General features: G+C 42.8%; 8 protein-coding genes, 2 non-coding genes and 2 pseudogenes across 12 annotated transcripts; 8 read left to right on the forward strand and 4 right to left on the reverse strand.

Moving 5' to 3' along the window:
- The first annotated feature begins 4,898 nt into the window (after positions 1–4,898).
- Positions 4,899–6,431, forward strand: LOC149075147 (histone H2B). Its single transcript, XM_089242447.1, has one exon. The coding sequence runs from the start codon at positions 5,732–5,734 to the stop codon at positions 6,104–6,106; it is 375 nt and encodes a 124-aa protein (XP_089098573.1). The 5' UTR covers positions 4,899–5,731; the 3' UTR covers positions 6,107–6,431.
- Positions 6,432–8,024: 1,593 nt separating this feature from the next.
- On the forward strand, positions 8,025–9,005 carry LOC149075148 (histone H2A). Its single transcript, XM_089242456.1, has one exon. It carries the CDS (start codon positions 8,286–8,288, stop codon positions 8,658–8,660), a length of 375 nt encoding a protein of 124 aa, XP_089098582.1. The 5' UTR covers positions 8,025–8,285; the 3' UTR covers positions 8,661–9,005.
- Positions 9,006–9,220: 215 nt separating this feature from the next.
- Positions 9,221–9,631, reverse strand: LOC149075149 (histone H3). The gene has a single exon (XM_089242445.1). It carries the CDS (start codon positions 9,629–9,631, stop codon positions 9,221–9,223), a length of 411 nt encoding a protein of 136 aa, XP_089098571.1.
- Positions 9,632–9,860: 229 nt separating this feature from the next.
- LOC149075150 (histone H1-III pseudogene) lies at positions 9,861–10,490 on the forward strand (annotated as a pseudogene). Its single transcript, XR_016193962.1, has one exon. The product of XR_016193962.1 is annotated as a histone H1-III pseudogene (transcript).
- Positions 10,491–10,872: 382 nt separating this feature from the next.
- Positions 10,873–11,627, reverse strand: LOC149075151 (histone H4). The gene has a single exon (XM_089242460.1). The coding sequence runs from the start codon at positions 11,244–11,246 to the stop codon at positions 10,935–10,937; it is 312 nt and encodes a 103-aa protein (XP_089098586.1). The 5' UTR covers positions 11,247–11,627; the 3' UTR covers positions 10,873–10,934.
- Positions 11,628–11,843: 216 nt separating this feature from the next.
- LOC149075152 (5S ribosomal RNA) lies at positions 11,844–11,962 on the forward strand. Its single transcript, XR_016194240.1, has one exon. It is a non-coding gene; the product is annotated as a 5S ribosomal RNA (ribosomal RNA).
- A 479-nt stretch (positions 11,963–12,441) lies between these two features.
- On the forward strand, positions 12,442–13,392 carry LOC149075153 (histone H2B). The gene has a single exon (XM_089242448.1). The coding sequence runs from the start codon at positions 12,693–12,695 to the stop codon at positions 13,065–13,067; it is 375 nt and encodes a 124-aa protein (XP_089098574.1). The 5' UTR covers positions 12,442–12,692; the 3' UTR covers positions 13,068–13,392.
- Positions 13,393–14,985: 1,593 nt separating this feature from the next.
- Positions 14,986–15,966, forward strand: LOC149075154 (histone H2A). The gene has a single exon (XM_089242437.1). The coding sequence runs from the start codon at positions 15,247–15,249 to the stop codon at positions 15,619–15,621; it is 375 nt and encodes a 124-aa protein (XP_089098563.1). The 5' UTR covers positions 14,986–15,246; the 3' UTR covers positions 15,622–15,966.
- Positions 15,967–16,181: 215 nt separating this feature from the next.
- LOC149075155 (histone H3) lies at positions 16,182–16,592 on the reverse strand. Its single transcript, XM_089242436.1, has one exon. The coding sequence runs from the start codon at positions 16,590–16,592 to the stop codon at positions 16,182–16,184; it is 411 nt and encodes a 136-aa protein (XP_089098562.1).
- A 229-nt stretch (positions 16,593–16,821) lies between these two features.
- Positions 16,822–17,451, forward strand: LOC149075156 (histone H1-III pseudogene; annotated as a pseudogene). Its single transcript, XR_016193960.1, has one exon. The product of XR_016193960.1 is annotated as a histone H1-III pseudogene (transcript).
- Positions 17,452–17,833: 382 nt separating this feature from the next.
- LOC149075157 (histone H4) lies at positions 17,834–18,588 on the reverse strand. Its single transcript, XM_089245367.1, has one exon. The coding sequence runs from the start codon at positions 18,205–18,207 to the stop codon at positions 17,896–17,898; it is 312 nt and encodes a 103-aa protein (XP_089101493.1). The 5' UTR covers positions 18,208–18,588; the 3' UTR covers positions 17,834–17,895.
- Positions 18,589–18,804: 216 nt separating this feature from the next.
- On the forward strand, positions 18,805–18,923 carry LOC149075158 (5S ribosomal RNA). The gene has a single exon (XR_016194241.1). It is a non-coding gene; the product is annotated as a 5S ribosomal RNA (ribosomal RNA).
- Positions 18,924–25,400: the final 6,477 nt, after the last annotated feature.

Raw genomic sequence — 25,400 nt, forward strand, 5'->3', positions numbered from 1 at the left:
AGGACTCATCTTGCATACACAAAACAGCAAGAGCCTTCAAACGGGGGGTCACATCTACGCCCATAGCCATTGACGGGACTTCGTCCCCCCCCAGCGAAACCCCAAAAAAGAAGGGGAAAAAGAAAAAAAAGAGTCGCCCCCAAAAAAAAAATTCGCCCCCCCACACTGACAGCGACTCTGGTAGCGACCGTTCCTCGACGAACGACACAAATGGTTTTTCCCTTCACTACTCCCTTACTGAAAATTCAACCGCCCTCACTAATAGTGAGAACTCAGTCGAATTAAATTCCGCCCTGTCATCCAGTGGCGTAACGGAAAACTCGGATCCCAATTCGAGCACCGACGGATCCACTACGTCATCATCTTCTAGCATAAGCTCAGTCGCAGAATCACCCTCGCCACCAACAGTGGCCCACCACAATATCTCAGACGCAAATCCTACCCCCCCCCCAGGGCCAATAATCGAAAATTCACCAGAACGGGCAACGTCACAACCAGAATTGGCAAGTATTGAACCTCTGTCACCCAAGCCCGATAACCCCAACCAGTCGACCCAACGTTCCAACGGAAATGAGCCCGGCATACATCCCGCCTCGCCCCCAGGGCAAAATATCGCCAGCCCACCTCAGTCGCCCCCGAAGGCTAATGCTCCCTGCAGCCCAGCCAGACCTACATCCCCACCTATCAACCAAGGAGCGAGCACATCCCAAACGGAACTGCCCCCAACCCAGGTGGAACAAGTTTGCTCGCCCCCACTAATCGAACCCCCCTCCCCCGAGGAGGCAGCTGCCCAAAACGACAACGAGGGCTTCACAGAAGTCCGCTATGGCAGAAAAAAGAATAAGCCGACAACACAAGTGCCCCCGGCGCCCACCCCTAGTCGAAATACCAACACCGCCCCCAATCGAAATAAAAAAATACAAATTCCGGCCATTATACTCACACGCTGGGGAGACACCTGGCTAAAGGACTTCGCCGCTGTACGTAAGCTCTGTGATCACCCCCCAGAGGCAAAGCCTACCCACAACTCTCTTGTGTTCCAAACATACTGTGAGAAAGATCACAGAGTAGCAACAAAATTTTTCGACTCGAAAAAATTCACATACCATACGTACCGGCTCCAATCCGAAAAAACCCTAAAATTCGTCATACGTGGACTACCCGCCAATGTTAAACCCATCGAGATTGTCGAGGCCCTTAAAACCCAGGGCATCGAAACTATCAAAGTCACGAATATGAAAAACTACACCACTGGCCGACTTCTCCCCCTTTTCCTAGTAGAAGTCGACATTGAAAATAAGCTATTTGCAAACGTGACGGAAATCGAAGGCGCCCCCATAGTAATTGAACGCTACCAAGGCGGTTCCTCCCCCATTCAATGCAGGCGGTGCATGGCCCCCGGGCACACGGCCCTTTTTTGCCGAAATCTGGCCGTCTGCGCATTCTGTTCTGGGAACCACGAAACGGCCAAGTGCTCCCGCAAGGGAAACAACAACTACCTAAGGTGCTACTTCTGCAGTGGTAAACACACCGCCACCTTCCCTGGATGCCCGGCCCGCCCCCCCGCCCTCAACAATAACAGCCGTACGATCCTGCCCAAGATCCCCCCCAACCTTGTGGCCCCCCCAGCATCTGATTTTCCCCCCCTTCCCTGCTCGCCACCCCTCGCCGAACTAGACGACGAAACCTACGAGCACGGAGTCGCCCCCATTGTCGTCAAACCATCGACAGCTGCTACCCCCCCCATCGTGACCCCAACAACAGTGTCACCATCATCGAACCTCCCAGAATTAATCGAAAAACAAAAGAAACTCCACGAAATCGTTAGACCCGGCGCCCCCCCCTTTGCAAAAGGCAGGCCCCCGCTTGATCCGGCAGAAATCAACAACCAAATTGAAACACTCACAAATCGTAAAAAATTCCAGCTATGTATGTACGAGCTTATCTACCAAAGACCAAGGCTCAACATCAGTGGCGTAAGTGAAATAGATCTCTCAATACAGGAAAGCCAGGAAAAGCCTGTCGCCCCCCCCGTTCCCACCCCTCCTCCACAAGCCCCAGAAAATAGCCCCCCACTCCCACACTCACCGCCCCCCACTACTGCCGCCCCCCCTAACGAAAGCACACCAACCGAGTCGCCCCCCTCCCCCCAGAGCCTCAACGTCAACGCCCTTGGGCTCCAACTTTCCACACTTTCACAGGAGACCATCTCAGCCCTAATCGCTTTGCTCACAACCCTATTAACCAAAAATTGATACAACGGCCGCCCCCCCCAAGCCATTCACCATCATGGCTTGGAACAGTAATGGAGTCGCCACCCGCATCCGGGAACTTCACGCCGAAGCCATCCACCATCAAGTAGACGCCATTTTGCTCAGCGAAACCTGGCTCCTCCCAAGCAAAAAAATTAAATTTCCAGGCTACACCATTTATCGAAACGATCGCCTCCATAATCGTGGTGGGGGAACTGCTATCTTGCTACGCAACTGCTTTTCCAGCCACCCTCTCCCACTTCCCCCCTCCCCATCCATCGAAGCCACGGCTATTACAGCACACGTAAACAAACTTCCCATAATCCTTTGCGCCATCTACAAGCCGCCGAACCAGCCAATAGACAACAACCTTCTCTCCTCTCTTTTCGATCGCTCTTCTCCCGTCTTCGCGGGGGGCGACTGGAACGCCAAGGATCATATGTGGTTTAGCAAAAACAGAAACAGAGCGGGGCGCCATCTACGAACCTTTTGCTTAAACCACTTTCTTGACATCCACTCCACGACAACGGAGACCCACTTTCCCTCAAATCGCCGCCACAACCCGGATGTACTCGATTTCGGGATCTCGAAAAACTTTCTACACAACATTTCCACTTACACGAAGCCCTTGCTCACGTCGCCCCATAACCCGGTTTTCTTTGAAATCGAACTTAGTATACCCAGAGCCCGTAGAATTGTTAAACAAACAAGTTGGGAAAATTTTCAGGAAATCCTGCAAACAGCCGATATTATTGAGCCCTCCCCCCCCACCCCCGCCGTCATTGACGCCGCTGTCTCAGCGATCACAGCACGTATACAACACGCCCTCGCCCAGTCTACCACCGAAATCCCTAGTAACGACTATCGTTTTGGCCTCCCAAGGGACATCCTTGAAAAAATTAAATTCAAAAACCGCATTAGAAAAAGTTGGCAGGTACGCCGCCGTCGATCAGACAAAATTCTCCTTAACCGGCTTCAAAAGCAAATTAAAAAGGACGTTGACGACTTCGTAAACTCCCGTTTCACTGACTTCGTCAGTAACGCCACTGCTGAAAACGGCAACCTCTGGAAGGCATGGCGTGTCTGTCAACCCAGGGCCCCCCGGGTGTCAAAGTTAAAAAAAGACGACACCCTAATTTTCGACGATGACGTCATTGCCGAGACATTCGCCGATGCCTTCCAGCAACAATTTTCACCGAATCGAGTACAGCCCCTTACCACGGCGAGGAACAATCGGCGAAGATGCGCCTCTTTCATACATCACCACCTTCAGAACAGGGATGACCATATGTCCCCCACTTCCACATTTGAAATTTCTACCCTCATCAAGAAGCTAGAACTAAAAAAGGCCCCCGGAATAGACGGCATCCCCAATAGGGCACTTAAGCTCCTCCCCCCCCCCATTCTTCACTCCCTAACAAATATTTTCAACAGCTGTCTTCTCACCAGTTACTTCCCCACGCCATGGAAGCATGCACTGATTAAAGCCATACCCAAAGGGGGCACCGACCCGCTCCTCCCCCAATCTTTTCGCCCAATCAGCCTTCTTTCTGGAATCAGCAAATTATTTGAAAAAATCGTTGCCACCCGCCTACTCAAATTTACAAGCGATCATAATATTATACGTTCTGAACAACATGGCTTCCGCCCGGAACACTCTTGCGTTACGCAACTGCTCCGGGTCTCCGACTACATCACGAACGCCTTCAACTACGAGGACTCGGTCGCAGCCCTCTTCTGCGATATCTCGAAGGCGTTCGACAAGTGCAGCTTCCCCACTCTTCTTTCTAAGATGATTGACCTCCGCTTCCCCCCCCACTTCATCGTCTTCTTCTTCTGGTACCTGACTAAACGAACTTTCCAGGTGAAGCAAAATACCACACTCTCCTCCATTCGTCCCATTCGGGCATCGGTCCCCCAGGGCAGCGTCCTCGGCCCACAGCTTTTCCTGTTCTATATAAACGATTTCCCATCCCCGAGAAACGGAAAACTTGCGTTGTTTGCCGACGACGCTGTCGCCCTCTGTGGAGCAAGAAACCCACTATATGCCCTCTGGAACCTTCAGGACACCGCAGCTAACATCGAAGAATGGTGTAGAGAATCCGACGTGGTAATGAACTTTACCAAGTGTAAATTCATGTGGTTCTCACACAGAAAAAAATTGCCTCATCATACCCTTCGCTTTGGGAACCAAAACCTTGAACCGTCTAACACCGTGAAATATTTAGGCTGTACCCTCGACAAAAAACTTCTTCTACGCGAACACACAGCCAACATCAGAAACAAAGTCAACGGCATAATGGGAATGCTAAACAAAATCACTTTTCCAAGCGCAAAGCTCACAATCAATAATAAGGCCATCCTTTACAAGTCGATTCTTCGACCCACAATGATATATGCATCCCCAGTCTGGACCCCATTACGAAAAGGAAATATCGCCATCCTACAAAAACAGCAAAACAAAATTCTCCGGAGACTTGTAAGGGCCCCTTGGTTCGTGCGCAACATTAATATACGGGCGGACCTCGAGATTCCACACCTCTTCACATATATCAAGCAACTCAACAATTCGCAATTCGAACGGATGGCCGCATCCTCCCACCCACACATCCGAGAAATCGTCAACTACGACCCGGCTGAGACCTGGAGGTACCGCCGGGCGCTCCAGATCAATGACCTAAACTGGGAAAATCTATAAGTACTTTTCCTGCCAATAGATGGCAGCATCATTTTTCTGCAACTTCTCGTCCCATCGATCACTCCATCTCCTCATCGATCTTCTCATAATCGAAATAATCGAAATACCATGGCCTCTTGCACACAACACCCTTGCTTGAGAGAGACGCCCAACTCGGGCCACTTGCATTGTTTTTTGATTTCTTAACCTTTCTTGTGTTCTTCCTCCTGCACCCTTTCCTCTGCCACCTCTCTCCCCCCTCCCCTAACAGCTACTAACATATTTTCCCTCTCTCTTCTCTCCCTCACTTTCCTCTTCACCATCGACCAATCCCAGCGCTGCCTGGGTTCAACCAATCGCATTATGCTCCATCACGAAGATGATCTTCTTCACAGCTTCTTTTCGCTATCTTTCTCACTTCACTTTTAACTACTAACACGTGAGGTTGTGCCGCCATTTTACCTGTCGCATTGTACAGTCGCATAAATAAGAAAATTTACGAAAATGTTTTATTTCGCCACCGACCAATGACCACTCTTATAAATTAATTATAAGAGAACTTTAGAAAAAAAAAAAAAAAAAAAGAGCCTTTCGCCAAATTTTCCCCTCACTCACACTCACTTTCACATACGACACATACATTACTCGCTTGTCTGTCCCTTCACCGGGGGTCCCCAAGGGGCCCCAGCCTTTAAGATGGCTAATGGCCCAATTTAAGGGCCAGTCCCCACCGTAAAATTTTGAGTCTGGTCTGGTCTGGTCAGTCGAAATTTAAATTTCATAAATTTTTTTTGGAGTTAAAATGCCGCCACAACCTTCAGGAAAAGCTGTGAAGAAGGCCGGAAAGGCCCAGAAGGCTGTCCGTGCCGGAGACAAGAAAAAAAGGAAGAAGCGAAGGAAGGAGAGCTTCGCAATCTACATCTACAAGGTTCTGAAGCAGGTCCACCCAGACACCGGGATATCTAGCAAGGCTATGTCAATTATGAACTCCTTCGTAAATGACATCTTTGAAAGAATTGCAGCGGAATCATCACGACTGGCCCACTACAACAAGAGAAGCACCATCACCAGTCGAGAAATCCAAACTGCAGTGCGGCTGTTACTCCCCGGAGAACTCGCCAAGCACGCAGTGTCTGAAGGAACGAAAGCTGTCACCAAATACACCAGTTCAAAGTAACGTCTTTTCGTTCGGGGTGGAAAAAAAAAAAAAAAGGCCCTTTTGAGGGCCAATAAATCGAGTAAGAAGGTTCCAACCTCGTCGCAAACGTGTCAGAAACAGACGTGTTGCCTAACATAACGGTAATTTAATATAACAATATAATAAGGTGTAATGTTAAGAGTGCTTACCTTTGATGATGAAGAAGAAACCAAGAATCCTTTTGAATTTATCCCTAAAAAAAAAAAACCACATCAATAAGAACGCTATTCAAACATATATCAATGAAATTTCTGCGAAAGAGAAATTGAATGTGATGGCAGAAAAAAAAAAAGAAGAAACTGTCTTGGGTGGGATTCGAACCCATGCTCGTGTGGAATCTGAATGAAAATTCAAATAAAACCCCCTTTTTTTTTCGCCCGCGGCGCCCCCGCGAGGGGTTCCCCAGGTAAGGTATAGCTTCGCAACAATACTTTCTACCACACAATAGATATACCACGTGATACGCTCGGCGCAACAATATATAAAATATCATTATCTGCCTCCGAATATATTCTCTCGAGTCCATTGTCTTATCCATTAGGCCACAGTCATCTGTTACAATTAACACGATTTATTTATTTTACATACAATATGTACATTACATTTATGTATTTTACATACAATATGTATATTACATACAATTTATTTCATTATCATAACCGAATGCAGATTCGAACCCATGACTCTCGTAAACACTAGGCTCAGGATTCGTGTCCGTCGTCTTAACCATTACGCCACTAGACACGACATACATCATTCCTAGTTAGCTACTGAAAGTCTGCGATGCAAAGAAACGAGAAATCCAACTTCTTTTTTTTCTTTCACACAAAAATATAGTGAAATTATAATTTCCTAAATTCATCTACGTTAGTAAACAATTAAATATTCATTTATGATTTCATACTTCTTTTGTGAATATAAACAATATTTTTAGTATTTCGCATGTGTCCACTTTGTTCGATTTCATTTTAGCCCCCCATGTATTATATTCACATTGATTTTGTGCACATAACATAACATAATTTATACATTACTTTAGTATTTCCCATGCGTTCACTTTGTTTCGACAAGTTTATTTACTTCATTTTAGCGTTTTCTTCGTTTAGCCTAACGTTTCACATTCATTTTGTGCATATAAACATTACTTTAGTATTTCCCATGCGTTCACTTTGTTTCGACAAGTTCATTCCCTTTCAGCCCTTTGCACATACCCGCATCATATTAGAATATCTGTGCTTTGTGCTGCCTTTCAACTCGTTTTTTTTTTTTTTTCTTCTTTTCTTGAAAGTTCAGCCCATTCAGTAAAAGTAAGTACCGAACCTAAATATGAATAAAATAATTTATTTCCTTGAAAATTAGCAAAATTTTCCGCGTAGTCCCGTATACGGGACGTTATAATACATCCGCATCATATTAGAATATCTGTGCTTTGTGCTGCCTTTCAACTCGTTTTTTCTTGAAAGTTCAGCCCATTCAGTAAAAGTAAGTACCGAACCTAAATATGAATAAAATAATTTATTTCCTTGAAAATTAGCAAAATTTTCCGCGTAGTCCCGTATACGGGACGTTATAATACATCCGCATCATATTAGAATATCTGTGCTTTGTGCTGCCTTTCAACTCGTTTTTTCTTGAAAGTTCAGCCCATTCAGTAAAAATAAGTATCGAACCTAAATATGAATAAAATAATTTATTTCCTTGAAAATTAGCAAAATTTTCCGTCCCGTATACGGGACGTTAGTAATCATTTAACTTCAATGACGAAAGAGACATGCCATACATGCAGTAGTTCTAAACAAACAAACACCACCTCTAATAACAAACGAAAAAAGAAATAAGTTTCATTTAAACACGAAGAAATATATGGGGGGGGGGGGGTGTGTGAGAAAGAGAAGAGAAACCGTTAATGTCCCGTTAATACGGGGAGAAGGAAATGCGAATCAGAATCATATAGTCAGCGCAATCTTTTAGTTTTATCGATTATTATTCGGTTCAAAACTACGAAGGCGTGTCTCGTCTACAACTACGACGAACGCGGATCGCGAAAACGCCAAAAAGGGGCACTATTGGCTGAAAGGAAAACAAGGAAGGCAGAGCTCTCAGGCTGATATTGGCGGCGCCGGTTTTAAGGAAAAAATTTTTTAAGGAAAAATTAAACATGTCTGGACGTGGAAAAGGAGGAAAAGTAAAGGGGAAGAGCAAGACCAGGTCTAGCCGTGCCGGTCTACAATTTCCCGTCGGCCGTATCCACCGTCTCCTTCGAAAAGGCAACTACGCCGAGAGGGTAGGTGCCGGAGCTCCGGTATACCTGGCCGCCGTCCTGGAATACCTGGCTGCCGAAGTTCTCGAATTGGCAGGAAATGCAGCGCGAGACAACAAGAAAACCAGGATCATTCCCAGACATCTGCAGCTGGCGATCAGGAACGACGAAGAGTTGAACAAGCTCTTGTCCGGAGTGACAATAGCTCAGGGAGGAGTGCTGCCCAACATCCAGGCAGTTCTCTTGCCCAAGAAAACCGAAAAGAAAGCTTAAGTCAAGCGAAGGAGAAAGGAAAAAAAAAAAAAAAAAAGGCCCTTATCAGGGCCAATAAATCACGCAAAGAGGTCACGCTAAATCGCATTGTTTAATAATAATAGCAACACAGTCGCCTCAATTTCCCCCGGAAAAATAGAGACGGGTTCCGAAACACAATCGCATTGTCCGCCGGGGATAGCCACGCCCAGACCATAAAAGTGACCCCCCCCATAAAAGTAAACAAAGCAACTCTATTCGAGTCCAAAAGTCTGGGTTGGGTGACATACAATAGTAATAAAATACAGCGTCACATTTCTCTCTGTGCTGCGCGCAAAACAAAAACAAAAAAAAAAAAAAACATACGCGGCTTGTCGTAACTTTCTTTTCTAATCAATCGAATTCGTCAGAAAAATATTTAAAATTGCATGTAAAGTTGTATATGTAATACAGTATACGTATTAATAAAAAAAAAAAACAATTTCAACTCGTGTGTGGCAATGCGAGTGAAAAGGCGCACCTCTTTGCATGTGTTGGCCCTTAGAAGGGCCGTTTTTTTTTTCCTACTCCTCCTTCACGACTTAAGCTCGTTCACCCCGGATCCTACGTGCAAGCTGAATGTCTTTGGGCATGATGGTAACTCTCTTGGCGTGGATAGCGCACAAGTTGGTATCTTCGAACAGACCGACGAGATAGGCCTCGCTGGCCTCCTGCAAAGCCATGACAGCAGAGCTCTGGAAGCGCAAATCGGTCTTGAAGTCCTGGGCGATCTCACGGACGAGGCGCTGGAAGGGCAATTTCCTAATGAGCAATTCCGTCGACTTCTGGTAACGACGGATCTCTCTGAGGGCCACGGTACCGGGCCTGTAACGATGGGGCTTCTTCACTCCCCCCGTCGCCGGGGCACTCTTACGAGCAGCCTTGGTCGCGAGCTGTTTCCTGGGGGCCTTGCCTCCGGTACTCTTCCGGGCAGTCTGCTTGGTCCTAGCCATGTCTGCGTATCGATGAAAGAAACGTCTGAACGCGTTGAGAGCAAGACGATAAATGCTCAATTTTTTCGACAAGACAAAAGCGCCAAATTCAAAGTGTAACGGCCGATTACGACGCGATTGGTCGATTTCGAAAACGAGAAACGCGATTGGCTGAAACGAAGCGCAAAGGGAATCTACTGCAAAAAAACGAGAAATTACTGATCATTTCGTTACGTGAGTGCAAGCGAACATGTCCGAAGGTGCACAACCAGCTCAATCTGCCGCGCCAGCCGCCTCGACCCCGAAGAAAAAGGGGGCGAAAGCTGGCAGCAAGAAACCGAAAGCTGCTCCCTCTCATCCGAAAGTATCGGAAATGGTGAACAGTGCCATCACCAGTCTTAAAGAACGGGGCGGATCTTCACTCCAGGCCATCAAGAAGCACATCGGTGCCCAGTACAAGGTGGACGTGGACAAGCTTTCACCCTTCATCAAGAAGTACCTGAAGAGCGCCGTAGTCAGCGGAGCCCTGGTTCAGACCAAGGGCAAGGGTGCCACCGGATCTTTCAAATTGAGCGCATCCGGGCAGAAGAGCAAGGAACCCTCTGCCGCTGCCAAACAGGTGAAGAAACCCAAGAAGGAAGGCGCTTCGAAAAAACCCAAATCCCCCAAGAAGACCGCAAAGCCCAAGCAGAAGTCCGAGAAAAAGAAAGCAGCCCCCGCAAAGAAATCGACGGTCAAGAAATCTGCTCCGAAGACCAAGTCTCCGAAAAAAGCAGCCAAGCCATCGAAACCGAAAGCGGCGAAGCCGAAAAAAGCAAAGTCCACTCCGAAAAAGACGACGGCAAAGAAAGCAAAAAAATGAGGGAGTAAGCCCAAGGCTTGAAGGAAAAAAAAAAAAAGGCTCTTTTCAGAGCCAAGAAATGTTTGTGAGAAGGTGCCGAACTCGCATATAAATATATGATACGTGTTATCATGGATAACATATAAATACATAACATAAATAATCAACGCGATTTTGTTATTAAAGCGCGCGAACACAAATATATATATATAGAACATAAATAAAGCCCCTTACGAGGTCTGACGAGACCTCGCAGCTCTGGGGGGCGTATAGTACTTGACCTTTGAAGAAAGTACGATTACATTACAGCAATATTTTTTTTGTAACAAATATTTAGTACCAACCCTTTAAGTTTATTTTTTTAAACATATTTAACAAAGTTATGCGACTCAGTTTCAACCTATCATATATTTTTTGGCCCTGAGAAGGGCCTTTTTTTTTTTTTCTCCTCCGCGTCTTCTATGGAAACCGCATATGCTGTTTTTAACCGCCGAAACCGTACAGGGTTCTGCCTTGTCTCTTCAGCGCATAGACCACGTCCATGGCGGTGACGGTTTTCCTCTTGGCGTGCTCGGTGTAAGTGACAGCATCCCTGATAACGTTCTCGAGGAAAACTTTGAGAACTCCACGGGTCTCTTCGTAAATGAGACCGGATATACGTTTCACACCACCACGACGAGCCAAACGACGGATGGCGGGTTTTGTGATGCCCTGGATGTTATCGCGAAGAACTTTACGATGTCTCTTCGCTCCTCCTTTGCCCAAACCTTTTCCTCCCTTGCCTCGACCAGACATGTTGAATTTGCGAAATCTCAAGCAGAAATGAAAGGAAATCGACAATAACCACGATCTCTGTCTCGAAAACGCGGAGCTGACGTCACTGCTGTCTAACGGGCATTGGTCCGCCGACGAAGCGTTATTCGATTGGTCGATAAAAGACTTGATTTATTTCCCCCCCCCTTTAACAGGAGGAGGGGGGGGGGGAGAGAGAACCGTTATCCCCCCCCCCCCTCACGGAGAAAATTAACGCAGCAGCACTGAAAGTTGGCGGAATCGATGCCTACTGTAAGAGATTGAACTGGAAAAAGAAAACATTTTCGGCGGAAACGAGAATGGCTTAAAAATTTTGCGCAAAAAAAAAAATATATATATATATATAGAAGGGCCCTTAGGCGATATTCTTCACATGTCCGTCAACCAGCTTGTCCGTCTGCGCTTTCGGCAGATGAAAGAGCCTCCTTTGTGATGTCATCAATTAGAGTACCAGTGTGATGTGACACCATCTGTGCCCCAACTCCCACGGGAAGAAAGGAACAAAGCAGCGGAAATGGACGGGCTCCTTTGAATAGATTTTATGACCACTTAAGAAGTGTGAAAAGAGCATTATGTATCGCCAACGGCCATACCATGCTGAAAACACCGGTTCTCGTCCGATCACCGAAGTTAAGCAGCATCGGGCGCGGTTAGTACTTGGGAGGGTGACCACCTGGGAACACCGCGTGCTGTTGGCATCACTTTTCTTTCTTTTTTTAAATCGGTAAGTAACATAATTTTCCAATAATTTAATTTAAAAATATGTGTGTGTGTGTGGGGAAAGAGAGAATAAAAGAAAATTAAACATAAATTAATATACTATATGGCCAGTGATATGGGCCTATATGGCTCTGCTTAGTGCTGCCATCTACTGTTGGCATTTTTTTTCCTTTCAGTAATTTCTTCTAATCCCACAATCCATGGCAAATTTTTTTTTTAATAAGATTTAATTTAAAAATATTCAAATAAAAGAAAAATTAAATTTATTTCAAATAAATCAGTGATTCATATATGATTCTACTTAGCACTGCGAGATACTGTTGGCATCATCATCACATTCATTAATCTTTTTTTTTTTTATTCATTTGATAATTATGTTTAATTGGATAATCCATCAATAACATTTTCTACAAGCGATTGAATTTTTGAATCAGGGGGGGGGGGGGGGGGGGGGGAGAAAGAGATTAAATTCATTCAATTTCTAAGGTAATTCAGTTCCAGAAGGCGCAGTTGATACATGGTTCTGCTCAGTGCCGCCATCTACTGGTGATAAATACGAATTCTCTTCCCCCATTGTTTATATTTGAGATTGGGTTGCGGAAAATCACAAATGAGAAACTTCACTTGTGGAGTAAACTTGTAGTCCTTTCAGTACAAACGACATTAAAAGTCGAAATTTAAATTTCATAAATTTTTTTTGGAGTTAAAATGCCGCCACAACCTTCAGGAAAAGCTGTGAAGAAGGCCGGAAAGGCCCAGAAGGCTGTCCGTGCCGGAGACAAGAAAAAAAGGAAGAAGCGAAGGAAGGAGAGCTTCGCAATCTACATCTACAAGGTTCTGAAGCAGGTCCACCCAGACACCGGGATATCTAGCAAGGCTATGTCAATTATGAACTCCTTCGTAAATGACATCTTTGAAAGAATTGCAGCGGAATCATCACGACTGGCCCACTACAACAAGAGAAGCACCATCACCAGTCGAGAAATCCAAACTGCAGTGCGGCTGTTACTCCCCGGAGAACTCGCCAAGCACGCAGTGTCTGAAGGAACGAAAGCTGTCACCAAATACACCAGTTCAAAGTAACGTCTTTTCGTTCGGGGTGGAAAAAAAAAAAAAAAGGCCCTTTTGAGGGCCAATAAATCGAGTAAGAAGGTTCCAACCTCGTCGCAAACGTGTCAGAAACAGACGTGTTGCCTAACATAACGGTAATTTAATATAACAATATAATAAGGTGTAATGTTAAGAGTGCTTACCTTTGATGATGAAGAAGAAACCAAGAATCCTTTTGAATTTATCCCTAAAAAAAAAAAACCACATCAATAAGAACGCTATTCAAACATATATCAATGAAATTTCTGCGAAAGAGAAATTGAATGTGATGGCAGAAAAAAAAAAAGAAGAAACTGTCTTGGGTGGGATTCGAACCCATGCTCGTGTGGAATCTGAATGAAAATTCAAATAAAACCCCCTTTTTTTTTCGCCCGCGGCGCCCCCGCGAGGGGTTCCCCAGGTAAGGTATAGCTTCGCAACAATACTTTCTACCACACAATAGATATACCACGTGATACGCTCGGCGCAACAATATATAAAATATCATTATCTGCCTCCGAATATATTCTCTCGAGTCCATTGTCTTATCCATTAGGCCACAGTCATCTGTTACAATTAACACGATTTATTTATTTTACATACAATATGTACATTACATTTATGTATTTTACATACAATATGTATATTACATACAATTTATTTCATTATCATAACCGAATGCAGATTCGAACCCATGACTCTCGTAAACACTAGGCTCAGGATTCGTGTCCGTCGTCTTAACCATTACGCCACTAGACACGACATACATCATTCCTAGTTAGCTACTGAAAGTCTGCGATGCAAAGAAACGAGAAATCCAACTTCTTTTTTTTCTTTCACACAAAAATATAGTGAAATTATAATTTCCTAAATTCATCTACGTTAGTAAACAATTAAATATTCATTTATGATTTCATACTTCTTTTGTGAATATAAACAATATTTTTAGTATTTCGCATGTGTCCACTTTGTTCGATTTCATTTTAGCCCCCCATGTATTATATTCACATTGATTTTGTGCACATAACATAACATAATTTATACATTACTTTAGTATTTCCCATGCGTTCACTTTGTTTCGACAAGTTTATTTACTTCATTTTAGCGTTTTCTTCGTTTAGCCTAACGTTTCACATTCATTTTGTGCATATAAACATTACTTTAGTATTTCCCATGCGTTCACTTTGTTTCGACAAGTTCATTCCCTTTCAGCCCTTTGCACATACCCGCATCATATTAGAATATCTGTGCTTTGTGCTGCCTTTCAACTCGTTTTTTTTTTTTTTTCTTCTTTTCTTGAAAGTTCAGCCCATTCAGTAAAAGTAAGTACCGAACCTAAATATGAATAAAATAATTTATTTCCTTGAAAATTAGCAAAATTTTCCGCGTAGTCCCGTATACGGGACGTTATAATACATCCGCATCATATTAGAATATCTGTGCTTTGTGCTGCCTTTCAACTCGTTTTTTCTTGAAAGTTCAGCCCATTCAGTAAAAGTAAGTACCGAACCTAAATATGAATAAAATAATTTATTTCCTTGAAAATTAGCAAAATTTTCCGCGTAGTCCCGTATACGGGACGTTATAATACATCCGCATCATATTAGAATATCTGTGCTTTGTGCTGCCTTTCAACTCGTTTTTTCTTGAAAGTTCAGCCCATTCAGTAAAAATAAGTATCGAACCTAAATATGAATAAAATAATTTATTTCCTTGAAAATTAGCAAAATTTTCCGTCCCGTATACGGGACGTTAGTAATCATTTAACTTCAATGACGAAAGAGACATGCCATACATGCAGTAGTTCTAAACAAACAAACACCACCTCTAATAACAAACGAAAAAAGAAATAAGTTTCATTTAAACACGAAGAAATATATGGGGGGGGGGGGGTGTGTGAGAAAGAGAAGAGAAACCGTTAATGTCCCGTTAATACGGGGAGAAGGAAATGCGAATCAGAATCATATAGTCAGCGCAATCTTTTAGTTTTATCGATTATTATTCGGTTCAAAACTACGAAGGCGTGTCTCGTCTACAACTACGACGAACGCGGATCGCGAAAACGCCAAAAAGGGGCACTATTGGCTGAAAGGAAAACAAGGAAGGCAGAGCTCTCAGGCTGATATTGGCGGCGCCGGTTTTAAGGAAAAAATTTTTTAAGGAAAAATTAAACATGTCTGGACGTGGAAAAGGAGGAAAAGTAAAGGGGAAGAGCAAGACCAGGTCTAGCCGTGCCGGTCTACAATTTCCCGTCGGCCGTATCCACCGTCTCCTTCGAAAAGGCAACTACGCCGAGAGGGTAGGTGCCGGAGCTCCGGTATACCTGGCCGCCGTCCTGGAATACCTGGCTGCCGAAGTTCTCGAATTGGCAGGAAATGCAGCGCGAGACAACAAGAAAACCAGGATCATTCCCAGACATCTGCAGCTGGCGATCAGGAACGACGAAGAGTTGAACAAGCTCTTGTCCGGAGTGACAATAGCTCAGGGAGGAGTGCTGCCCAACATCCAGGCAGTTCTCTTGCCCAAGAAAACCGAAAAGAAAGCTTAAGTCAAGCGAAGGAGAAAGGAAAAAAAAAAAAAAAAAAGGCCCTTATCAGGGCCAATAAATCACGCAAAGAGGTCACGCTAAATCGCATTGTTTAATAATAATAGCAACACAGTCGCCTCAATTTCCCCCGGAAAAATAGAGACGGGTTCCGAAACACAATCGCATTGTCCGCCGGGGATAGCCACGCCCAGACCATAAAAGTGACCCCCCCCATAAAAGTAAACAAAGCAACTCTATTCGAGTCCAAAAGTCTGGGTTGGGTGACATACAATAGTAATAAAATACAGCGTCACATTTCTCTCTGTGCTGCGCGCAAAACAAAAACAAAAAAAAAAAAAAACATACGCGGCTTGTCGTAACTTTCTTTTCTAATCAATCGAATTCGTCAGAAAAATATTTAAAATTGCATGTAAAGTTGTATATGTAATACAGTATACGTATTAATAAAAAAAAAAAACAATTTCAACTCGTGTGTGGCAATGCGAGTGAAAAGGCGCACCTCTTTGCATGTGTTGGCCCTTAGAAGGGCCGTTTTTTTTTTCCTACTCCTCCTTCACGACTTAAGCTCGTTCACCCCGGATCCTACGTGCAAGCTGAATGTCTTTGGGCATGATGGTAACTCTCTTGGCGTGGATAGCGCACAAGTTGGTATCTTCGAACAGACCGACGAGATAGGCCTCGCTGGCCTCCTGCAAAGCCATGACAGCAGAGCTCTGGAAGCGCAAATCGGTCTTGAAGTCCTGGGCGATCTCACGGACGAGGCGCTGGAAGGGCAATTTCCTAATGAGCAATTCCGTCGACTTCTGGTAACGACGGATCTCTCTGAGGGCCACGGTACCGGGCCTGTAACGATGGGGCTTCTTCACTCCCCCCGTCGCCGGGGCACTCTTACGAGCAGCCTTGGTCGCGAGCTGTTTCCTGGGGGCCTTGCCTCCGGTACTCTTCCGGGCAGTCTGCTTGGTCCTAGCCATGTCTGCGTATCGATGAAAGAAACGTCTGAACGCGTTGAGAGCAAGACGATAAATGCTCAATTTTTTCGACAAGACAAAAGCGCCAAATTCAAAGTGTAACGGCCGATTACGACGCGATTGGTCGATTTCGAAAACGAGAAACGCGATTGGCTGAAACGAAGCGCAAAGGGAATCTACTGCAAAAAAACGAGAAATTACTGATCATTTCGTTACGTGAGTGCAAGCGAACATGTCCGAAGGTGCACAACCAGCTCAATCTGCCGCGCCAGCCGCCTCGACCCCGAAGAAAAAGGGGGCGAAAGCTGGCAGCAAGAAACCGAAAGCTGCTCCCTCTCATCCGAAAGTATCGGAAATGGTGAACAGTGCCATCACCAGTCTTAAAGAACGGGGCGGATCTTCACTCCAGGCCATCAAGAAGCACATCGGTGCCCAGTACAAGGTGGACGTGGACAAGCTTTCACCCTTCATCAAGAAGTACCTGAAGAGCGCCGTAGTCAGCGGAGCCCTGGTTCAGACCAAGGGCAAGGGTGCCACCGGATCTTTCAAATTGAGCGCATCCGGGCAGAAGAGCAAGGAACCCTCTGCCGCTGCCAAACAGGTGAAGAAACCCAAGAAGGAAGGCGCTTCGAAAAAACCCAAATCCCCCAAGAAGACCGCAAAGCCCAAGCAGAAGTCCGAGAAAAAGAAAGCAGCCCCCGCAAAGAAATCGACGGTCAAGAAATCTGCTCCGAAGACCAAGTCTCCGAAAAAAGCAGCCAAGCCATCGAAACCGAAAGCGGCGAAGCCGAAAAAAGCAAAGTCCACTCCGAAAAAGACGACGGCAAAGAAAGCAAAAAAATGAGGGAGTAAGCCCAAGGCTTGAAGGAAAAAAAAAAAAAGGCTCTTTTCAGAGCCAAGAAATGTTTGTGAGAAGGTGCCGAACTCGCATATAAATATATGATACGTGTTATCATGGATAACATATAAATACATAACATAAATAATCAACGCGATTTTGTTATTAAAGCGCGCGAACACAAATATATATATATAGAACATAAATAAAGCCCCTTACGAGGTCTGACGAGACCTCGCAGCTCTGGGGGGCGTATAGTACTTGACCTTTGAAGAAAGTACGATTACATTACAGCAATATTTTTTTTGTAACAAATATTTAGTACCAACCCTTTAAGTTTATTTTTTTAAACATATTTAACAAAGTTATGCGACTCAGTTTCAACCTATCATATATTTTTTGGCCCTGAGAAGGGCCTTTTTTTTTTTTTCTCCTCCGCGTCTTCTATGGAAACCGCATATGCTGTTTTTAACCGCCGAAACCGTACAGGGTTCTGCCTTGTCTCTTCAGCGCATAGACCACGTCCATGGCGGTGACGGTTTTCCTCTTGGCGTGCTCGGTGTAAGTGACAGCATCCCTGATAACGTTCTCGAGGAAAACTTTGAGAACTCCACGGGTCTCTTCGTAAATGAGACCGGATATACGTTTCACACCACCACGACGAGCCAAACGACGGATGGCGGGTTTTGTGATGCCCTGGATGTTATCGCGAAGAACTTTACGATGTCTCTTCGCTCCTCCTTTGCCCAAACCTTTTCCTCCCTTGCCTCGACCAGACATGTTGAATTTGCGAAATCTCAAGCAGAAATGAAAGGAAATCGACAATAACCACGATCTCTGTCTCGAAAACGCGGAGCTGACGTCACTGCTGTCTAACGGGCATTGGTCCGCCGACGAAGCGTTATTCGATTGGTCGATAAAAGACTTGATTTATTTCCCCCCCCCTTTAACAGGAGGAGGGGGGGGGGGAGAGAGAACCGTTATCCCCCCCCCCCCTCACGGAGAAAATTAACGCAGCAGCACTGAAAGTTGGCGGAATCGATGCCTACTGTAAGAGATTGAACTGGAAAAAGAAAACATTTTCGGCGGAAACGAGAATGGCTTAAAAATTTTGCGCAAAAAAAAAAATATATATATATATATAGAAGGGCCCTTAGGCGATATTCTTCACATGTCCGTCAACCAGCTTGTCCGTCTGCGCTTTCGGCAGATGAAAGAGCCTCCTTTGTGATGTCATCAATTAGAGTACCAGTGTGATGTGACACCATCTGTGCCCCAACTCCCACGGGAAGAAAGGAACAAAGCAGCGGAAATGGACGGGCTCCTTTGAATAGATTTTATGACCACTTAAGAAGTGTGAAAAGAGCATTATGTATCGCCAACGGCCATACCATGCTGAAAACACCGGTTCTCGTCCGATCACCGAAGTTAAGCAGCATCGGGCGCGGTTAGTACTTGGGAGGGTGACCACCTGGGAACACCGCGTGCTGTTGGCATCACTTTTCTTTCTTTTTTTAAATCGGTAAGTAACATAATTTTCCAATAATTTAATTTAAAAATATGTGTGTGTGTGTGGGGAAAGAGAGAATAAAAGAAAATTAAACATAAATTAATATACTATATGGCCAGTGATATGGGCCTATATGGCTCTGCTTAGTGCTGCCATCTACTGTTGGCATTTTTTTTCCTTTCAGTAATTTCTTCTAATCCCACAATCCATGGCAAATTTTTTTTTTAATAAGATTTAATTTAAAAATATTCAAATAAAAGAAAAATTAAATTTATTTCAAATAAATCAGTGATTCATATATGATTCTACTTAGCACTGCGAGATACTGTTGGCATCATCATCACATTCATTAATCTTTTTTTTTTTTATTCATTTGATAATTATGTTTAATTGGATAATCCATCAATAACATTTTCTACAAGCGATTGAATTTTTGAATCAGGGGGGGGGGGGGGGGGGGGAGAAAGAGATTAAATTCATTCAATTTCTAAGGTAATTCAGTTCCAGAAGGCGCAGTTGATACATGGTTCTGCTCAGTGCCGCCATCTACTGGTGATAAATACGAATTCTCTTCCCCCATTGTTTATATTTGAGATTGGGTTGCGGAAAATCACAAATGAGAAACTTCACTTGTGGAGTAAACTTGTAGTCCTTTCAGTACAAACGACATTAAAAGTCGAAATTTAACAAAAAAAAAAATTTAAATTTCAATCAAGGACAAAATTTAAAAAACTTCTCCTTGGGTCGCCGTGACGAATGGTCGCATTTTTCGGAGCTCTTCAGCGTTAGTAGTATAACGAGAATCTACGGAAAAGCAGCGAATCGTCAAATCTACGGTGTTTGGGTGTCCTGCTCGAATCTCATGTGGATAATGCATCGGCTTGCGGTCAACGAAGATTTCTTCTGATGGCGAAGCTTTCTCAACGTGAATCAGCGTGTACAAGTGTCAGTGTTACAGTACAGCCAAATAGTGTTCTCCCTGTGATTCCCCCAGTGTTTACGTCTGCCCCTTTTCCCTTGTGTTTTTCCTTTTCAGATTTTCTTGTTGGATCTATCCAGGTGAGTTCTATTCTTGTAGTAAGTGCTCAATGGGTTTGATTTGTCCTTTTGCAAATGTGGGGAACATTCATGTCGTCAGAGAACTGTGCTCTCTGGCAGAGGATTACCATGATTCCCTTAATAAGAAAGAGGAATTTGAAAAACTTGTATTTAATTGGTTGAAAATCAGTTATGAAGAGGGTAATTCACTGAATATCAATGATGAATGTGCTATAGCACGAAAGCTTGAGGATGTAATTGCTGTATATGTTGTCTTGTTGGAATCCTCTCCTAGTGAGGAGGAAATTTTGCATGAAAAAGTATTAAAAATATCTCATGCTTTTTTTGAAGAGGTTAATGCAAGTACATGCATTCATAGAAGCAAGCTTAGATTTAAGTCGGTAATTCCGAAACTTAGTGAAACCCCCACCTCGCCTTCTTGTGAAAAGAGGGCAAGGCGCAAGAAAGATAGGGGTAAAAAGAAAAATGGGAAAAAGAGGAATACTGAAGAAGAAGTCTCCAAAAAGGGAGATAGTCCGGGTATTTGTTATGATAAGGGCGATGAACAATATTCTGGGATTAGCCCCTCTAAGAGGGCAGGTAGAGGTAAAAAAAAGGTCGTACATAACAAAATTGAATACGACTCGGTTACTTCGTCGTGCTCCAGTAGTGATACGTGTGACACCTGTTCATCGGGTTCTACGGACAGTAGTTCATCTTCTGTGTCATCAGATTCTCCCCCGCCTGAGAGCTCAAACGTGCTCATGGGGCAAATTGACTATAGTGAATATACGCTTCCTATATTAGATATTCAGAATAGTACCCTAAACTTTTCGATAAATGACTCAATGGCTATGCCAACCGAAAACTTACCCAATAATAATTTGACGTTGTCTCCTTCTAAATTGTTACTGGAAAATGCCTCAGATGTTTCAGAGGCAAATGATATTGGTCAAGTGTTAGCTGAACAATCGGACAGTGGTAATGACACCCACAGCACTCCAGTACAAATTAAATCAGGTACAAAAACAAGTTACGATGAAAGATCAGATGGTAATGACAGATGTGATGAAATTGCTGATAGCAATGATGGCATTTCGGTTATTTTTAGTAAAAAAAAGAAAAAATCAATAGATAACACATTGCACAATACACAACACTTACAGAACTCTCAAGTTAGAGCTCCCACTACAAACTCAGACTCTGATGGCTGTATTGATGATAACGAAGGATTCATTACGGTAACAAAAAAGAAGAAAAAGAGTAACATTCCCCCAATAATACTTTCTGATTGGGGAAACAAGTGGTTGCAGGATTTCAGTGAAATTAAAGCAAAATGTGAATTTCCTCCGCAACAGAAGCCAACAGGTAATAACATGACTTTTCAGGTTTTTTCGGAGAAAGATCACCGTACTGTCACAAAAATTTTTGACGAAAAAAAATACAAATATCATACATATCAGACTAAAGGAAATCGAACCATTAAATTTGTGATAAGAGGTCTGCCTGCGAATGTAAAACCGCAGGAGATATCGGATGACCTGTCTAAACAGGGTTATTCCACTGTAAAGGTGGTTAATATGAAGAATTATTCGTCTGGTAGAGTACTACCGTTATTCTTAGTAGAGGTGACGATTGAAAATAAGAAGTTTGCTAATGTAAAAAACATAGGTGATATCCCAATCAGTATCGAACGTTATAGGGGTAACCAGGTGCCTCTTCAGTGTAGGAACTGTATGTTGATGGGGCACAGTTCTTATTTTTGCAAAAATCTGCCAGTATGTTCGTTCTGCTCAGGCAATCATGAGACTAGAAGTTGTGTTGTCAAAGGTGATAAAAAATATCTGAAGTGTTTTTTCTGTGGAGGAAGCCACACGGCTAGATTTTCAGGATGCAGTGCCAGACCTGGAGTTACAAATAGGAACACACGTACTTTTTTGCCTTTAATACCTTCTGGTATTAAAACACCTAATATTGATGACTTCCCAACCTTAGTTGGACAAGAGGATGACAATTTCAATATAGGGTCTAATTCACTTTTTGTTCGATCTAAACAAGTGATGGACACAAAACAACATAATACTCCCCTGTCAGCACAAGTGTGTACAGAAGAGGAAAAACTGGAATTACTGCGTAGACAGGAGGAGTTACACAATGTTTTACACGAGGGCCCTCACCCTCTGGGTATTGGGAAAACTCACAGAACTACTGACGAGTGGAAGGAGGAGCTACAAAAAATCTTACATCGTGATGTAATGCATGATATCATTACACACACTGAGGAACTTGACATGAGTGGTGTTGAAGAAACAGAGGAAGGAATTGTGCACAGCTCTGAGGAAAGCATGAGAGTGCAGAATGAAAATAATCAAAAAAATGTTAATTTTGGTGCTAAGACATTTGAAGACAAAACGCAAAATACTGGTAACGAAGGTACTATGGTCATAGATAAAGTTGTGAACATACTTGAGTCAGCTAAAATTGACTCTAATAAGGCTAAACTGATTATTGCATCTCTGATTCAAATTCTCGAACAGCCTAACAATAGCTCAATTAATTAATGCCCCCCCCAGGCCATTAACCCTAATGGCCTGGAATGCAAATAGCTTAAGAGGAAGTACAAAAGAAATTTTCAAACAAACTCTTTTTGATTATCAAATTGATATAGCATTGATAAATGAAACATGGTTATTGCCTAGCAATAAATACGAAATTAATGGTTATCAATGTATAAGAAGGGATAGACTTCATAATAGGGGGGGAGGAGTCGCCTTGTTTATTAGGAATAATATCCCTTTTCAGCATTATGCACTTTCTGACTCTTACAATATTGAAGCAGTAGCTGCCACCATATATGTAAACAGAGTGGCTATGAGATTCTGTGCAATTTACAAGCCCCCGAATAACAATTTAGATATGGATCTCTTAAAAGAGATTTTTAACACAACTTTACCTGTCTTAGCAATAGGAGATTGGAACTGTAAATCTTCTCTTTTCCACTCCAGAACAACAAACAGACAGGGTAGGATATTGAGGAAATTCTGCCTGGATAATTTTTTGGAGGTTATATCTTCACCGGAGCCTACACACCATCCTCCTCAAAATTTTGGGTTTCCGGATGTTATAGATTTTGGAATTGCTAAGAACTTTTTACACAATATTAATATGCATGTCAAACCATTGCTTTCATCACCTCATAATCCACTTTTCCTTACAATAGATTTCTTGATTCCAAGGAAAAAGTTAATCTGGAATCAAATTGACTGGGCTCAGTACACTAATATTTTAGAGGAATTACCGGTCATTGAATTTAATGATCCAAGTGCTTTGGATATTGACCAAGCAGTTGATCATGTTACTACGGTAATTAATAATACAATAAAAGAAGTAACAACAGTTAAGCGAAGTTCCAAAAACAATTTTGGATTACCAAAAGAAATTCTTGAAAAAATCCAACACAAAAATAGAGTTAGAAAAAAATGGCAAATGTACAGGGGCAATTTGGATAAAATTATACTAAACAGATTACAGAAAGAAATCAAAAAAGAGGTCGCAAATCATGTCAATGAAAGATTTTCAGATTTCATTGGTAATGCAACAGCAGAAAACGGAGGTCTCTGGAAAGCTTGGAGAATCTGTAAACCCAAAAACACAAGACTTAATAAAATTCAGACAACAGCTGGGAATCTGGTTTTTACTGATCAAGAGATAGCTGACACCTTTGCAGAAGTGTATGAAAATCAGTTCACCAGGAATACCAATCAACCATTAAACACATACCAAAGACTGAGACACAGGGTGGCCTCTTATCTATATAATGCTGCGAATTCCCCACAAGGTCACATGGAACTAACCTCAACAAATGAAATTAGGGACATTATCAAACATCTGGATATTAAAAAAGCAGCTGGTATTGATGGAATTAGCAATAAAGCTTTAAAGTGTTTACCAGAAAATATTGTAGAATCGATTAGGAATATTTTTAATTCTGCCTTACAGAACAATTATTTTCCTTCCCCCTGGAAGAAATCAATAATCAGGGCAATACATAAACCTAGTACAGATCCTATACTGGCAGTAAATTATAGACCAATTAGTCTTCTTAGTAATCTTAGCAAATTATTCGAAAGAATTGTGGCACCCAGGCTATTACAGTTTATTGACACAAACAACGTCATAAGACCTGAGCAGCATGGGTTCAGGTCCCAACATTCATGTGTTACTCAGCTGTTAAGAGTGTCTGAATTTATCACAAATGCATTTAATAATTTTGACCATGTTGCTTCTGCGTTCCTAGATATCTCAAAGGCCTTTGACCGTTGCGACCATGTCACATTACTTGCCAAGCTAATTCACCTTGACTTCCCACCATATTTTATAATTTTCTTTTATAATTACCTTTTGGGTAGGACTTTTCAGGTTAAGATACAAGATACTCTTTCAGATATTAAAAATATCCGAGCCTCTGTGCCGCAGGGTAGTGTGTTGGGCCCGCAATTGTTCCTCTTATATATCAATGATATACCAGCTCCGCCGAATGGAACAATTGCGTTATTTGCAGACGACTGTGCGGTGTTGTGCAGCAGCAGAAGTGCATCACAAGCAGTGGAAAATTTACAGGATACTCTGGATCACATCGAATACTGGTGTGATAAATCTGCTATCAAATTGAATGCTGCCAAGTGCAAATTCATGTGGTTTACGCGACGACGTAAACTTCCCAGACAACTTATCCAAATTGGTGACCAGTTTTTAAGACCAGTAAATCAGGTAAAGTATCTGGGATGTACACTAAACAAAAATCTTTCATTTTCTTCACATATTGAATTTATCAAAAATAAGACTAATGGAGTAATGGGCATGTTAAACAAAATCACGTTTCCACAGGCCAAACTGACATTGCATAACAAAATCATCCTCTTTAAATCAATACTCAGACCTACCCTACTTTATGCATCCCCTGCTTGGGCCCATGCTTGCAAGATGAATATTAAAAACTTACAAACTGTTCAAAATAAAATTCTTAGAAGATTCACTAATGCCCCATGGTTCATCAGAGGTTTTAATATTAGAAATGACTTGAATATTCCACATATATTTGACTATATACAAACTCTAAACAAAGATCAGTTTGACAGAATGAGAGAGTCTACGTACCAACACCTTGCTGACATAGTGGACTATGATGTACAAGCCATAGGGAAATATAGGAGACCTCAGCAGATATTCCATTTAAATTGGAATAATCTATAGCTGATAATTGTATATATGAAAATGTTGATACCATATGTATATATATAACGGTAGTTGAAATTTTATAGTGTATTCATTAGAAGTTGAAACTTGTGTTTGTACATAATTCTTAAATTTTGAGCACTTACTGAATAGAACTCTTATGTATGTATATATCTCACTGTATACTTTT

The sequence above is a fragment of the Pholcus phalangioides genome, unplaced genomic scaffold (genome assembly GCF_987345545.1).
Source record: "Pholcus phalangioides strain wild (caught in Gottingen) unplaced genomic scaffold, Ppha-v1.0 ptg000015l_1, whole genome shotgun sequence".
Taxonomy (NCBI): domain Eukaryota; kingdom Metazoa; phylum Arthropoda; class Arachnida; order Araneae; family Pholcidae; genus Pholcus; species Pholcus phalangioides.